The sequence below is a fragment of the Pleurodeles waltl genome, chromosome 9, assembly GCF_031143425.1.
Source record: "Pleurodeles waltl isolate 20211129_DDA chromosome 9, aPleWal1.hap1.20221129, whole genome shotgun sequence".
Taxonomy (NCBI): Eukaryota; Metazoa; Chordata; class Amphibia; order Caudata; family Salamandridae; genus Pleurodeles; species Pleurodeles waltl.
In genome coordinates, this window is record NC_090448.1 from 209,589,740 (window position 1) to 209,606,121 (window position 16,382).

The window sequence follows — 16,382 nt, forward strand, 5'->3', positions numbered from 1 at the left end:
ACTACAGTAAACAACAAGGCATGAGCGGGTAGCGCGGCGTTAAACACACATGGCAAAATTACAATGAGGAGATAAAGGGTGCTTAACTGGCTGTGGGCACAGCAAAGAAAGAGGAAGTGTATTATTGTTGCATATATATATATATATATATATATATATATATATATATATATATATATATATATATATATACATACATATATACACACACTGTCCCTCTCTATGGTTAGTCATGTGATGTTTGGAGGTTTATGGGATATGTTTTGTTTCTAAACTTCTCTGATTGGTTGCTGGATAAATAATAAATAAAGCATAGAAAGAGAAGCATAATCGGAGCCTTCAGTCCTGACATAGAACTGTATGGCGTGGCTGGATTCTCTCCATGAAGGGGTCCTTTCTGTTCTTCTCCAAAATGTGTTATGATGAATAACACTGACAGTCGGATGTACAATATGAATATAGCAGCACAGGACTAGCCCTGCCGACCGCCCCTGGATTAACTGTTAGAGATCCTGGAATGACCATTGCTCGCAAGGTCTATGGGTTCCAAACTGGAACTCAGACTAATCAACACAACAAAACACTCTACTAATTTATGTGGCAAGTGAAATGAGAATACAAGAAATCAATCTGGCTTCATTATTTTAATAAAAATATGACAATTATATATATATATATATGTACTGTATATCACAGGTTACATGAATATTTATAAACAATTACATTCTCTGCAGGGTAACAAACACACTGGTTGAGGTGAACTTCAATAAAAAATGAACTATCTACAACCCTCTAAAGTGCAATTTGGTTAAAGTTTTTAAGCAATTTATAGAGTAAAGAAATTTTCAATACATTTGCAACATTTAAAAGTACAAACCAGCATTTTCTGCAGTCCTTCAGCGAAGAGGCTGATTCTGCTTTTATCGCTTTCAAGTTTATCTACGCATAATTTTTCTTTTTAACTCAGAAGCTGTCAAGTACCAAATGAGACCTATCATGCAGTAAATGTATATTTTACATTAATTCGTTGCATGATATTTCTAACCCCCTACCTCCGCACACCTAGTAAGATGCAGGCTAAGGCGTGGTTGATGGTTGTTTCAACACACTAGGTTAAGTAAAATTGAGATACATTAATTCAGGCTTTTAAGGATCCATATCACAATTGGATATGCTTTGACAAATCTTTTCTGAATTTTTTTTCTGTGCTGAGCTTCACAGCTTAAATAATGTTGTGTCAATAAAAATAATATGTAACATACATTTACTTTTCCTTGATCCAACGGCAAGATGGACTATGCACCTGGAAAGAGCTCAGGCATGGCAAAGTGACGGAAAGATGTTTCAAATAATTCCTATGCCACCTCAATCCAGAAAAAAGTTAAACATTTTAAGATACTTATGCTGATGTCCTATTTATCAGAAACTTTAGTTTAACGCTTAGTAGTACAACTAAAAACCAAACTGATGACTAAAGAAATCCTTATGATGCAATCTCATAATTCTTGTTAAGATCATGGTGAAGCTCTATTCTATAAGATAAACTCATTTCACAAGAAGGTGCCTGAGCTCCAACGTTTTGTTACTAAAGGGGAATCATGATCCGTAAAATTGAAAATGTATGCAAGAGTCTTGTCATATATGCTTACACAACACTCATGTGCCTGGACGGTGCGATTAGACACAGAGGATGTCACCCTGGCGGTAAACATTCAGCTAATGCTAGAACAATCTGCTTTTTTCAAAGTCCCCTTTTTAAAATTCTGAATGGAGCTGAGCAAGGCACTCCGGCCTGTTCCATTAGCAGACACAGGAGGAAGCTTTGATGGCATGTCCAGGTTTGAAGGAAGAGCTGGTGCCGGGGGAGGAGGAGGCGGAGGAGGAACTGGGACTGCTGGCACTCCTGTTAAGTTTAAAACAATGTAAATATTAGTCTGTCTCAAAAAGGGGTTTCAAAGCAAAATAAAAACAACATATATAGATTTTACAAACAAGAAATATCCTCGCTACCTATGAGAATAAGTAATGCTATCATGATCATCTTTATTTTTGACTTTGCTTTGGGGGATACAGTTCCATCACTAAACAGAGGCAGAGAGGTGATAGCAGAGCCCTGGTGGGGCCCATAACCCTGTGGGCATAACGATTGCAAGTACTGAGAAAGGGCACTTTCATTTTACGAGTGTCCTTACTAAGTTTGTAGTGTTATCTGCATTCAGTTCCCGGAGACGTTATCATTTACCATGCAGTGACTTGCTGGGGGGTCCACTTACCTTTACGCTTTTCATGTAAGCTTTCAGTTGATATGAAGGTCTGTATGTGCTCAAAGCAAAGAATGCCAAGGTTTGGTTCACCCTTTATCTGCTTGTGAGTGAATGGCAGATTACGTTTCACCTTGTGCATTGGGCTCTGCCCTAGCTTTCATGTATTCTGAATACCCAATGTTGTGCCTTTCTGCACAGGCTATGCCCAGAGATACACAAAAACTGCAAATAAATGAATGAATGGGCCTCCCAGCCAGAGAACCTCACAGACTATTGTTTTGGCACTCTTGTGAAACAGTACCTGAGTGTTTGGGTTTGCCTTAAGACACGTTGTTGTCGGTTTTGTTCCAACAGTGGAAGGAAGTGTTTAAAGATCAGAAGGATAAGGGACAAAAGAAGTAGGGTCCTGCAAATGCACTGCCTAATTCGCTCCCATTCGCTACACAAATGTCACAGGGAAATGAGAGAAGGTGAACAGAAAATAAAGATGAGGTTTTACTCGGTCCATTTTCTTTTCGAAAAGCAAGGGCACACACCATAGGGAATTACTCTCTGTTGGATATAAATTCTGAAACTTATTTCAACATGGATTTGTGAATATATATATATATATATCTATCTCAAGGGTCTATGAATAAAAAATAAAAAAACACAAACAAGTTAAGTTTGTTTCAGGTCCAACTCCACCAAGGTATGCCATTATGGCCAAAACCTAAAGAAGACAAGTGGATAGTTAGGACACTGACCCTTTGTTAAACCAGTGCTGCTCTCTTGCTAGTATATGCAGCACCAGGCCTAATTTCGAAGATTATTTAGTCAAGCACACACCATTTAACTGTTCATGTTCATCGCCTGCTTCAAACAAAGCAACTAATGCATCAGAAACCTCAATCTTTGAAGACAAGACTGCATCTGGTACTCTCCTGCGGGTTCTTCTCACACCATTCTTTGATAATCTAGTAAACCAAGTTACTAAGTAAAATATTTTCACATCAGAATTGTATCTGAACCACTGGGAGTCTTGGCTTAACAATGTATTAGCCATTTTTTTCCCAAGAGCACACTTTAATTAACCCTGTCCAATGTAGAACCTTTGCTGCTTTTTTCGGCAAATGCACCTTTGATGTTAAGAATGTGAGCCTTTAGAGGGTGTGTACATTTGCAAAGGCTTTTTTACATCTGCATGAAAAGCATGACAACTGGGACAAGTGACGGAAGGTAACCTTGCAGAGAACAAAGCTCCTTATACATGTGCAGCAGTGCAAAGAAAAACTCCAAAAGGTAGAAAAAGTCAGTATACATTTTCCTCCATATCTGTTATCTAACAATGCACTGGAAATCAACTCGTACCGACAGAAAAAAACAAGATGCCTGAAATAGTGTTAGATAGCATCGGAAATTCAAAGATGTCAACACAATGAGTGGAATGTATGCCATTATGGAAATTACTACAGAGGATACCATAAAGAGGACCCGTCATAACTCGCTCCATGACAGATTTTGCAATCAACATTTGTCTGCCACAACAAATCCCTCCATTATTATGTTTTTGTTTTACCTCACCAATAACAGTTCTAAACCAAACCCTTTAGCCTTTAACAATACTCCAAACCTTTTCCTAACCATCCCACTAACCACCTCAACTTATCTTAATTGCAATCTGCACCATAATTAAAAATGAAAATGAACAAGAAACCTTACACTAAACCTAAATAATTTCCTAACCCTTACTTTAACATTAATCCTAGCCAAAAAACAAAATCCCCTCCTTGTCTACCCTTGATTAGTTAAAATAACCCATTAGCCGCATCGTTCAAAACATGTTGTAATGACATACCTGATCTTTTCCCTGTAATTACTTTCATTGTAGATGTTTCAGTGTATTTTCAAGGTATTTGTGATCATAAATGGTTTTGTTGCTATACATGATCCCAAACAGGACAAACTGGGGTCATGTTAAAAACAGGCAGCATGATGGTCCAAGGTCCATAAAGCATTTCAGTACATAATGTGCCTTATATTTAGAACTACGGATTTCAGACGCTGTATCCCACTATATTTTTTTCCAAATTCATGTAGAAGTACGAAAAGTGAACTAAATGTACTTATCTCTTCCTTGCTGTAACTACAAATCTTATTCAATCTTGCTGCTACAGTCCACTTTTTAAATGCAAAGCATTTTTAAGATAAGCTGTTTTGGAGCACCATATTATTTTGAGCAGGTTCACTGGAGGCCTACATTAACAAGGTAATGAAAGGCAAAGACTCCTACTTGAGACCACAACACTGCAGAAGGCTTGTGGATTTTACCGCCACATTGTGTGAAGTGTGTACGAGCATTCAGCAACAAGAAACATTGTTGTAATGCTCTGGGTCTCAATTATAAGCACATCAACATTAGTATCATTCTATCTCGCCAGCTAAACTCAGTACTTTAAGTAGGCGTTCTTTCCTCCCTGTTACAAAAGAGTTTTTGCAAGTACAATTCACACTTGCGCCAGGAAAGTCTGGATTTCTAAATGAGTAACCTTAATGGGATTCAAACAGCTGATAATGATTTGTAATTAATGCAAGCATTGCGTTGATATTAAAAGTCTGACTTCCAAGGGTTTTTATTAGGAAAAATGTAGAATGTCAGACGAATTGTCAAATACATTTATTGAAATTTGTGTACAGCAAGAAGGTAGTAGACTTTAGTAGCAACTACGTAAGTTTGAAAAACAATTATTACAGTTTTGGCAACATCTAGTTTATTCCTGAAAAACTTGCCTCAAGATGGGTGAAAGTGTGACAAAGTTCATCAGACAACTCAAAATTCAGGGGGCTTGAAAAGTATGGGTAAACATACAGGAAATATATTACTGATCGAAAGGAAGAATGAAACAAAAATGAAATTTCAACTTTTTCTTTTTTCTTAAACCTCTGCATGTACAATCTACCCATTTCGGGAAGAGAAATGTTATTTATTTTCAGTAGTAAAGCGTAGGGGGGGGGGAGGGTACACACTTTCGAGAGAATATTATTGCTATTTTTAGGGGAGACATCAAATTTGGTACTACGACTGTAAGACATTAACCTGTAGATGGAACAAATTAAGCAAGTGATTCAAATGTGATCAGAGAAAAAACAGCGATAGGCTAATAATGTGCAAAAATGAATCTGCACAAAGATAAGTATGACATTTCTCAGTTTTGAACAACAAGTGCAAAACATGCAGTGGGAGGCGTGAATGGAGGAAATAGAAGACCGCTAGCAACATACACAAAACGAGTTCAAAAAATTTCTAAATGGAGACGTGGGGGTTCAAGAGCACATTACCAAGGTAGAAATATGACCACAGTGATGAATGCATGCTTGTTTAGCAGACTTCCGTAAAAATAAAAAATGAGGATGAAAAGAAAAATGGTGTAAAATGCTCACAGGAAGAAGAAACTGCTGTGGAGATACCGTGAGAGTTGCTTCAAGCCAAGCGAGATTCAGTCCAACACACGGATAAAAGACTGAACAGACACATTAATGCAAATCAGCAGTTTAGAACAGCTATTGCTTTCACAAAACTGCCCTTACACAGGAAGGGGAAAAAATAACTCTGTTCTCCTGTTCAAGTAGTTGTACTGATTTTAAGGCTATTTTTAATTAATAAACTGCTCTCCTATTTCGAAAATTTTAATCTTCCCCCACCTTATAATGACAGTTCTAACCACCAAAACAGATTTTACCTTATTAGTTATTTCATGAGTCCACAAATTGTCCTAACAAAATGTATTTCATCTCACTGATCAGACAACACAATTTTGAGAGAAAAAGCAACAGATGAAAAGGTGCTTGTCAGCAATTTAAAGCAACAATCATGGTGTTAATTATTTAAGCGGATCCAGAACTCAATTCCAAATATTGAAGGTACAAGGGTTCTTCAGCTCAGGAGGTAATAAACGGATATTTAAAATCCTCACTTTCCATTGTAGATACGGAAGCACGAGTAAAGAGGTGGCACGTGTTACATTTGGTCCAAATCAGGCGACCCGCTTAATGCATGCCAATGTGGGCAAGCGTTCATTTTAAGAACAGTGACAATAGTCTCTTTGAGCTGACCAGCCTTTTGCAGAGAGGATTGCGCAAAAAAATGAGAGACAGAACTCAAAGCAAAGTGATGAGGATTTTTTTTAAAGATGCTGCATTTCTTGAAAACCCAAATAGAACCGTTTTGACCTACAAGTGTCAACCTCACTTTCAATCACATATATAGAGTCTTGTTGTCTGGCATAATGACACAGAAACAGAGCATCTTTAAATACAGAAAAATCAACATTGGATTACTTTACCGAAAGGCCACGTTCAAAATGTTGCATGCTCTACATTGAAGACAGCATTGAAAGAAAAAGAGGACACAAGTCATTATTCGGGTTTAAAGGCATTCAACTACACACAATAGACATTGTTAGCAAGATTGCTGCTGAAATGTCACAGAATCTAATTTAAGTAACATGCATTTTTGCAATTTTAGTGCAGAGCTTCTAACATATAAATCACCACTTTATTCATTTGCAGGCACATATCTTACAAAAGAGAGTCCCGTGCATTTGATCACACACACACTTTAGAAGCGGAGCTCCTCATAAACAAGTCACAGCTAAATCACCATTCCTTAGGTCCATCTCAAACTCTTAAATCTTCAGGGGGACCAAGTAGTAGATAGTTATCACTGAAGTCAGCAGCAGACACAGCCATCCATGTGTTTGCCTGGCAACCAAACCACAGCCGCCCTTGAGAGTGATACCAATGTATTTTAAAGACACAACCTAAAGCTTTCATCTGAAAGTGGGAGAGATGGCGTCCACAAGGGAACCTGTACTGGCACTCTGACAAAAGATGGTCCAGAACCAGGACAACCAATATAAAAGGAAAAATGGGTCCATCAAGAGACTCCTTTGTAACCTATTTCAAAAAGAAAAATCAATATTTTGAACCATCCAGTAAGGAACAAAGCACAACTCCTACTATTATTATTTCTTGCTATCAGATTTGCTGGTCAGGGTATGCCTGTTTACCATCAAGTGTGGGTGCAGTCCTGCACTTTATTGCAACCTTATCAGCTATCAAAGTCAACTCATCAATGGATATATATATATATTATTTTTTTTTAAGATAAAACAAAAACGTACCCGAAAACTCACAGGACACCATGATATAATCCACAAAAAACGACTGAGAAAAAGAAACAAAATCGCACATATAGTATGCAGGTTGCTGTGTTTGGCTTTGTATATTTTCAATGCACATCACTGATAATTTTGCATCCATTTACAATGGCATTATGAATGTACATTTTACTCTAATACATATAGCCAAACGTTGCCTCAGTGAAAACAAAACCAGCCTCGATGTGGTAAGCTTTATGCTAGGTGCATTCATCCCACTAATGTGCTGCAAATACATTTCAATCACTGATAACCTTTTTTTAAGATTCCTCCTATCCATTTGGCAAGGCAATAGACATTAGATGTTGGGTACACTGATGTGATTTAGAAAGGGAACTGTAAAATGTATTTCTCAGGAACAAAAAAGTCTTGTACAATGTGGGTGGTACTAGCCAAACAATGTCAGTCTCTTATTGGGTCTATACACTGGAAAACGGACAGCATGGTTGCACCCCAAAACTAGTAAATCTGAGTTTTCAGTGACCATGTAAAAATTAGTGCAACGTATTACATTACATTGTATTTGCAGAGCAGAGTGGAGGTAGATTCTTCAACTGATTCAGTAAGCTTGTGCCATAGTGTTTATAGACTAAAACGGGAAGGGACTTTGGCATCTGGCTGTATCAATCCGCCGAGGGACCGATCTACTCCTGTGTATCAATAGTTAAAATGTGTTTGCAATACAAATCGGGCTTAATTGGAAACTGCAGCTGCACTCATCTTACCACATTGAAGTTTGTTTTTTGGTAGTGGGGTATATGTAATGTACTTAAGTGTACATCCAGAATGCTGTTGTAAAATTCTGACCTTTGTTTAAGGATACAAAAAGAAACGATCGTGTATACTGAAAATATAGAAAGACTAGCTAAGCAATCCAAATACTATGTGTGATTATTTTGTTTCTGTGAATCTTCCTATTTGTGACTATCAGTGACGTTATGAGCGCATTTGAGGTAGGATTCTCCTTGGTAGCTGGGGTAAGTAAAACATGATTTTAAATGTATTTTGTGTGCATGCTGGCGGATGAGCGTGTGTTTAAGTAAGAGTGAGTGTGTAAATGTGTGTATAAGGCATGTGTGTGAGTGAAAGCAGAGGCTAAATGGAAATGGTGTGATGTCACCTCCTCTGCCCTTGGCATTTTAGTGAATTGACGTTCATGCTGTGTGCCCGTTTTAAATCCCATCAAAGAACTAATTTGGACAGCTGACATAGTTGGATAAATAGTAATGGGAGATAGGCTGAGCTCGGAGAGTGCGAACCCGCAGACACTTGATGTGAAATTTGCAACACTGTACACAGTAAATCTCACAGTAGGAAGTAAAGGTGGGTGAGCCGGCAAATTAATGGGGAGTCGGGCCAGACCAGAACCCTCAAAACGTTTGCTATGTAAATTATACAATAGACATCACGTAAAATATTATGTCTTCTAAATTCAAAAAGTGGTATTTCTTTGACATGTGGAAGCTGACATTAATGCGTCATGGTAAAGCACTGCACTGAGAAGTGCTCATTTTAAACATGAACCATTAGTGAACTAAGAGGCAAGACAGTTGTCAGGTAAACCCGGAAGCGGTTCATATTATTAAAGAGCAACATTATAATCTATTAAATCAAACACAATAGTTTTTTTTTGTTTTTTTTTACAACTAGTTTTCTAAACTCACATATTTTAAGTCAACCCTGCCAAGTGTCACACATCTTGCATTAGACTAGCGCGTTTCCGGCCATTTTCCCTCATTACCGCAATGCCTGAGATTGTCACACAAGTCCTGAAGTGCGGTAAAACCTTCTTGTTCCAATTTCTCACCTTGCTAAACACTACTCCAAGTTTACCTAGCAAAGGTCACAAGGTGGCGATGGTGTACAACAGGAGATATGGGATTTTCGATATATTACGATATTTATGGTTCCCTCGTCTTCATCGCGTGATTTTGCTTGCAAGGCAGTGTCGCTCATAGTTGTTGAAATATTACTCATAGTTACACTGAAATTCTGAAACTATCACCAATAGCAATATGAAACATTGGCAGCTACGTGTTAAGTGCCTTCCAATGCGATAATGGTAAAATAAAATATTTGCCTAAGATCACACAATATAAGCGGTTGGAGCTGGGATTTATTTAGGTTTTCTGATTTCCCTTTGAACAAATTGGGATCTAAATGGATATGTATTTGTCCTTGCTTATGTTAAGGCTTTGATTTAACCACTTTGTGAATTTTTCTGCAATTGTTTTAGAATATTAACTAAACTCGACCAGAAGGTATTGGAACACCTCACATGAGCATGTTACATTACACAAGGCCACATTCAGTTTTATAGGTACGGGCAGAATCACCAGACATTAGGCCAATGCCAAGACTCAAACCGGGGTTCCTCAGTTCCAAAGTCTCCAGCTCTGGATGTAATGTCACATCCTGGATAGAGGGAAGGTGGCAGGAAGAAGCCACACAAAAGCTCGGCTCGTTAGGGGCTTGAGGTTGCAATAGGACCTCGAGCTGAGCCACTGCCAGGCTCTCAGTGACTCGCACACTTTTAGTAAGAAGTAGCAAAAGCTGGAGCGGCATTAAATGCCTTGGAGGATGCATTACATCATGTTACTTCTTTTTGGAATTAGCGGCAAAGGCGTCAGATTTCTTCCTTTGTCTGAGCTTAAACCAGTCAGGATTAGAGTGCTGCTCCTGGGCAACAACTATGATTGCTTGGATTCAGCATGGAGGCTGTGCTTGCTCATGACTTCTGGGGAAAGTATCCACTTCTTGTGACTTGTGAAACTGCAAATAACAGGTCTAATGCCCCTGCTGTGTGGGCGCAAAGCTTTTTATACAAGTTTGCCTTAGCTGTGATAAAAAACTTGTTTAAAGACAAGTAAAAATAACATCTTGCACTGAGATTTTACCAATAATTCAATCGATCTCAAACATCAGCTTTTTAAAGAAAAACAATCTACATGCAACATTTTTTTTAAAGACAAATGCATGCACAAAAGCCTGCAAGTTGAATAAAAACTTAAGGCATATGCAAAATCCTATCCCCTCTCTTTCAAATTTATATAACATTTTGGCTTTCACCTTCTTAAAAAACAATACGTGAAACTACATTAACCAAATAAATCGAATTTTCAATGCAGAAACCTTTTTTATACTGGCAGGCGAGAGCAGAAGCCGCTGAGCGAACAGTTGCATACAGCAAGCTGAGAAGCAACGATAAGAAGACATAAGCAGCTTTTTTAAAGCTGAAAAGGCAGGCTGAAAGAAAACTGTCCAGAGAGTGACTTATGCTAGACGTCAGCTCCCTCAAAAACCGTAGAGGCAATCCCATACATAATCCATATCGGTCTAAACAAAGGATCCTCAACTGAACAGTAAAACATGAACTGCCCCAACAGGGGCTTCGCTTTGTGGACAACTTAACATAGGAAAAAACAAAAAAGAATACAAAAAAACAAACCGCTTGCCATCTCCCTTCCTGTAATAGCTATTTCTATCAGATGCATAAATTCCCATAGATTTATGGTAATTTTGCATGCCAGAATTCAGTAAACCACCTAAATACATTACAAATCTTAAAGTCACTACCCTTAATAAAGAGGCCTTTTATTCCTGAAAAGATGCTTCCTTGTTAATGACATCTACTGAGGGTTGGTCACCTTACATTACATTTGATGGTTAGATTAACAACGGTGAGCACGTATTAGAGTTCCAGAGCTGCGGGGGCTGGACAGAAAAAAACTAAGTCTTCATATTTTTGATCTTTTGGACATTTAGATTATCACTTGGGGGAGAAGGCGAAGATCTTGAATAGATCGGTACACTTGGAACGATTGGCCAGTGGCGAAGTACGCCTTTTATCAATCACAGTCAGGTGGCCTCATTCAGTTTGAGACTTTAACCTAGTGCTATGAAAACAGCGGTTACAGAAAACTGTCTGAAATTTGAAAAGGACAAAAATCTTTTCAAATATTAAGAAGGAAGAATCTACATTTAAAGAAATACCCAAATTTAGAGGGGAAAGTATCAAATTACTCTCGATAATGCAAATGGAAGACAACAAAGTATTGGCCACGTACCCTTTGCGGGAAACAGGTGCACGTGCTGACAACCACGCATAAGTCTAAGTGTAGGATAAGACAGGGATGAGTAAGGAAGCACAAATTAAGACCCACTGTTACAAGTTTACGAGCTGGATCATAGACTATGGTCAAAAGTAATACTTATTGAATCAGAATTCCTCAGCTTTTGGTGATCTTAGAAGATCCTCAGATGTTTCGGCTGCAGAAAACGTTTCACTCCATTTGCTGTACCACCTTTCACTTGTAGATCATTTGAGTTTTTTTCTGTAGTGTAATGCCTGATTTAAAAAATAGTCAAAACTATTGGGAACAAAGCTTGTCAAATTTAGAAAAAATATAGTAAAACAAGTCTTCAAAGGATGGGATGATTATAGCCCAGGAGGAGATTTTAGCTCCTTAACTACATATAGGAATTCTAAAACGATTATAGGGAGAGAACGGTCATCAGTGCAACAAAACTGTTCTACACTGATGGTCAAAGACTGTAAATTACCAGTGAATTTTTTAAGTGATAATTGAATGTATAAAAGTAAACCTGTCTACATATAACATGACCGGTATGAAGGTTCCACCTTAGGGCAACCCCTGTGAAAAACGGACACCTGATGTATCAATGCTGTAATAGCATCTTCCCCTGGGGCTTGAACATATTTAATAATGTAAGGCTGTATGCCACTATCAGCCTCCTAGACGTTATTCATATCAGACAACATATGGTTTGCCGAAGAGATCAAATGTGGTAGTTGTGTATGTCTGTGTGTCTCGCGATCTGGAGCAAGCATCTTGATAGGGTGATCTAGATAAGAACGAACTAAGCAGTTTATAGATGGGGTTAACCTTCGTCTACACTTCCATTTTCGGAGCCAAATTATATAGTTCAAAATGAAATACTGTCATCATGAACAATTGCCTGAGAAACCCTTGTTATATAGAAGATCTCAAGCTGAGGAATTTCTGGATGCATCAATCCAAGGTGACACAATGTTTGTAGATGTTGCATATAATCTGTTCAATGGCTATGACCCGTTCTTAGGAGGGACTGCTCGATCACTTCTCTGGTACAGGAGGGAAATCTTACCATCGCAATTGTTAAAAGCAGAACTGACGAAATTGAATGGCCAGACAGAGTGATATGGAGAGTGGTTATATCTTTGAATGCCGTAAAGGGAGGGAATAGAGAGGGTTCTGCCTCTGACCCAACTGCGCTTAGTTAACCGCCACTGCAGATTGTTCGCAGTTCCCTCTGAGATCTGGACCCTGTCAGAGATTCCCCGGATGCTGCGGCCACTGGAACTTCAGGTCCCACTGCAGAGCCCTCATATGCCATCTGGCATGTGTCACCAGCAGGATGCAGGAGGCCATTAGGGCTCAGCAACCTCACTCAATCCCACCGAAATTCAGGGTATAGGCTGGACCATCGGTATCATAGCCTGAATATCCTGGAATCACCGCTCGGGAGGATAAACCAAAAACTGCACTGCATCCAGAAGAGCTCTGATGAAAGGGAGCATCTGAGAGGGAGTCAGGTGTGACATCGGCACATTTATAGTGAACCCTAGCAAATGCAGGAGGTCCGCTGTAGTCTGGAGGTGGGAGATGATGGCCTGGGGCAAACTCGTCTTTAACAGTCAGTCGTCGAGAAAGGGGAAGAATGAAGCCCCTGATCTCCGCAGGTTAGCCAAAACCACCAACATCATCTTAGTGAATGCCCGAGGGGTGCTGGCAAGGCCAAAGGGGAGCACAGTGGACTGAAAGTGGTCTACCATGAACTGCAAGAAACATCCGTAGGCAGGCAGGAAGGTGATATGAAAATAAGCGCTACCATCCAGTCTCCTGAGTCCAGGGCAGATGGAACTTGAGCCAAAGTGAGCATCTTGAACTTTTCCTTCCCGAGGGTGAGATTTAGGAAACAAAGGTGTAGGCTAAGGTGGAGACCCCTGACTGTTATGGGGACCAGAAAGTAGCGGGGAATAGCAACCACAGCCTACTTCTGGCACAGGAACCCTCTTTTATGGCTCCCTTGGCCAACAGAGCAGTAACTTCCTCGCTGAAAAGGGACAAATGATCCCCTGTCATCCGATCATAGGATGGTGGCATGGACTGAGGGTTAGTCTTGAAGGGGAGGGAGTAGCCCCTTGCGGACTATCTGCAAAACCCACCTGCCTGCATGGGATGCAGACTGACCAGACTGCTGGCCACATGACCCAAGAGGTTGGTGGATCCCGGGCCCTTGGCCACTTACAGGCTGGCCGATATGTGCAGCACGGTGGCTGACTGGGAAATGGGTGTGGTAGGCAGAAGAAGGGGGTGAGGGGTTGCTGCAAGGCTTAAAGACCTGGCCGTAGCCTAAGAATCCTTGAAGTTCACGAATGGCAAGTCTGCCTTGTCTCTGAAGAGACAGGTGCCATAAAAGGGCATGTCCATCAAAGAAGCCTGGACGTCCCCCGAAAAGACAGATGTCACCAGCGCACCTCAGGGCCACTGTCGAAAAAAAGGCTCTACCTAGCGAGCCAATCATGTCAATTTCACAACAAATTGTGAACTTTGCTGTGTCTCTCCCACCACCAACAGCCTGAGAGAGTACAGCTTGGGCCCCCTCAAGGACCTGTAACAGCACTTGGGCAACTATATCCCACAGCATGTGGGAATAACAGCCTAAAAGGCATGCAGTGTTCTCGGACCACAATGCAAGGCTGCAGAAGAAAACATCTTCTTACCAAGTGAGTCCAACTGTTTGGATTTCCTGTCTGGGGTAAGCAGAAGGGATGTGCCCTGCCAGGTAGTGGCTTGGACCACCAAGCTCTCAGGGGTGGAGTGTTGTGTCAAGAAACCTGGGTCCTCAAATGCTGTGGGATGGTGGTGGGCAATCGTCCTGTTCACAGGAGCCCCTATGCTGGGCTTGGACCTGGTGCCAAGTAGGACATCTGAGAGGGCCTCATTGAATGGGAGTATAGTTTCTGAAGTGGAACCCCTTGGTTGCAGCACCTCTGTCAAGAGATTAGTCTCGACTGCCACCAAAAGCAGTTGAAGGTCCAGGACCTCAGCTGCCCTCCTCACCGCCATAGCGTAAGACGCTCCCTCCTCTGCAGCTATGGTAGGGGGAGAAAGCATGCAAGTATCTGGAGAAGTGTCCAGTTTGCTGGTTACACCCAAGCCTTCCGGCCAGCTCACTGCATCAAGGGGATGGTATTCTAAATGGTCCAGCGACCCCTCCCATTCATCTCCGATGCCTAGCCCATAAGAAAGGACTAAGGAGGCACGGCTCCTACCAGCCCTGAAGTCAGCGTCTTAAAAGGCTTACCTGGCTCTGTGTCTGAGTCGTAGGTTACAACAGGGAAGGTGCCGGCCCTGGCAGCAGCACCAGGAGCATCCGTGTTGGGGAAGGTCGAGGTGGCATGACCACAGCCGGTCTGGGTCCAGGCCTGGATCCTTTGGAGTCCCTCTGCGTCGAAGCTGAAGCTGCCGATGCAGAACCCAAAGGGGCCTCCTCCGACTCCATGAGCCCAAAGGCACTTCAGTGAGTTCGGTCTGCCCAATAATGAGGCACATGGCCTCAGAACTCACAGATTTAGGCAGGGGCGCTCCAGCTCCCAGAATACTGTGCTAGAAGTCTTTATAAAGCTTGTTTATTATGCCTCTAACATAGGAAAATACAACATAAGTTTGTGTTATTACAAACTCTACAGAAAAAATAAAAAATGTTAAATGTTTGGTAGACTGCCATAAAAATCAAAGGACGCCGTCCACCAAACAATTTGTCCCTTGAAGGGAACCCCAGTGAGCATGGTTCTTTTCAACATAGAGAAATTATCGCTGGACCAGCAGTCATCTCTAAATAGGGCAGTCCACTGTTCAACAGGGTGGAGGACCTTAATTTTGCCTGACTACCTGATAGACACAGGCCCTCATTATGACCCTGGTGGTCTTCTGACCGCCAGGGTAAATGTGGCAGTCCCACCGCCAACAGGCAGGCACTGTTGACCGCCACATTATGAGTCGCTGCCAACCTGCCACATCTCCACTCAAACCGCCATGAAGGTCGGAGCCGCCGGGCCGGAGATTATCATTTCAGACCCGGCGGTCCACAGACGACCGCCGGCAGTATTAGGTACCGGTGACAGGGAATTTCTTCCATGTCACCGGAAGACGACTAACCTGACCCCCTTCTTCCCCCCCCCCCCCCCCCCCCCAGCAAGCACTGAACTCCCCCACCCCACCTCCATACACAGCGGCCACCTCCCCTGCCCCCCCCACCCCTGCCCCCTCCATGAATACATGCACACAGACACCCACACGCACCATGCATTCTCTCATTCACCTACACTTACATACACGCAATCACTCACAAGCATCCGTACTTACATTCACCTCAGCACTCAAACATGCATTCAACCACACAGACACACATACTCATACCCATCCAAACTCGCATACACACATTCACCACAACACTCACACTTGCATGCACACACACACACATTCATACATTGTAGGAAGTTGGCTCTGTATGTGCTATTTCAAAGTAAGGAATAGCATGCACAGAGTCCAAGGGTTCCCCTTAGAGGTAAAATAGTGGTAAAAATAGATAATACTAATGCTCTATTTTATGGTAGTGTGGTCGAGCAGTAGGCTTATCCAAGGAGTAGTGTTAAGCATTTGTTGTACATACACATAGACAATAAATGAGGTACACACACTCAGAGACAAATCCAGCCAATAGGTTTTGTTATAGAAAAATATATTTTCTTAGTTTATTTTAAGAACCACAGGTTCAAATTTAACATGTAATATCTTGTTTGAAAGGTATTGCAGGTAAGTACATTAGGAACTTTGAATCATTTCAATTGCAT

General features: G+C 41.1%; 1 protein-coding gene across 4 annotated transcripts in view; it reads right to left on the reverse strand.

Annotated features, from left to right (window-relative positions):
- Positions 1–629: 629 nt before the first annotated feature.
- PXK (PX domain containing serine/threonine kinase like) overlaps positions 630–16,382 on the reverse strand; it is a 317,799-nt gene continuing 302,046 nt past the window's right edge. The window contains exons 18-19 of one of the 4 annotated variants that reach the window (XM_069206556.1): positions 6,587–6,616; positions 630–1,903 (exon numbers count right to left, since the gene is read on the reverse strand). In XM_069206556.1, coding sequence (XP_069062657.1) covers positions 6,600–6,616 — 17 coding nt within the window. In that variant the 3' untranslated portion in view covers positions 630–1,903; positions 6,587–6,599. The remainder of the gene's footprint in view (positions 1,904–6,586; positions 6,617–16,382) is intronic. The other 3 variants (XM_069206557.1, XM_069206554.1, XM_069206555.1) reach the window with 3 other exon arrangements.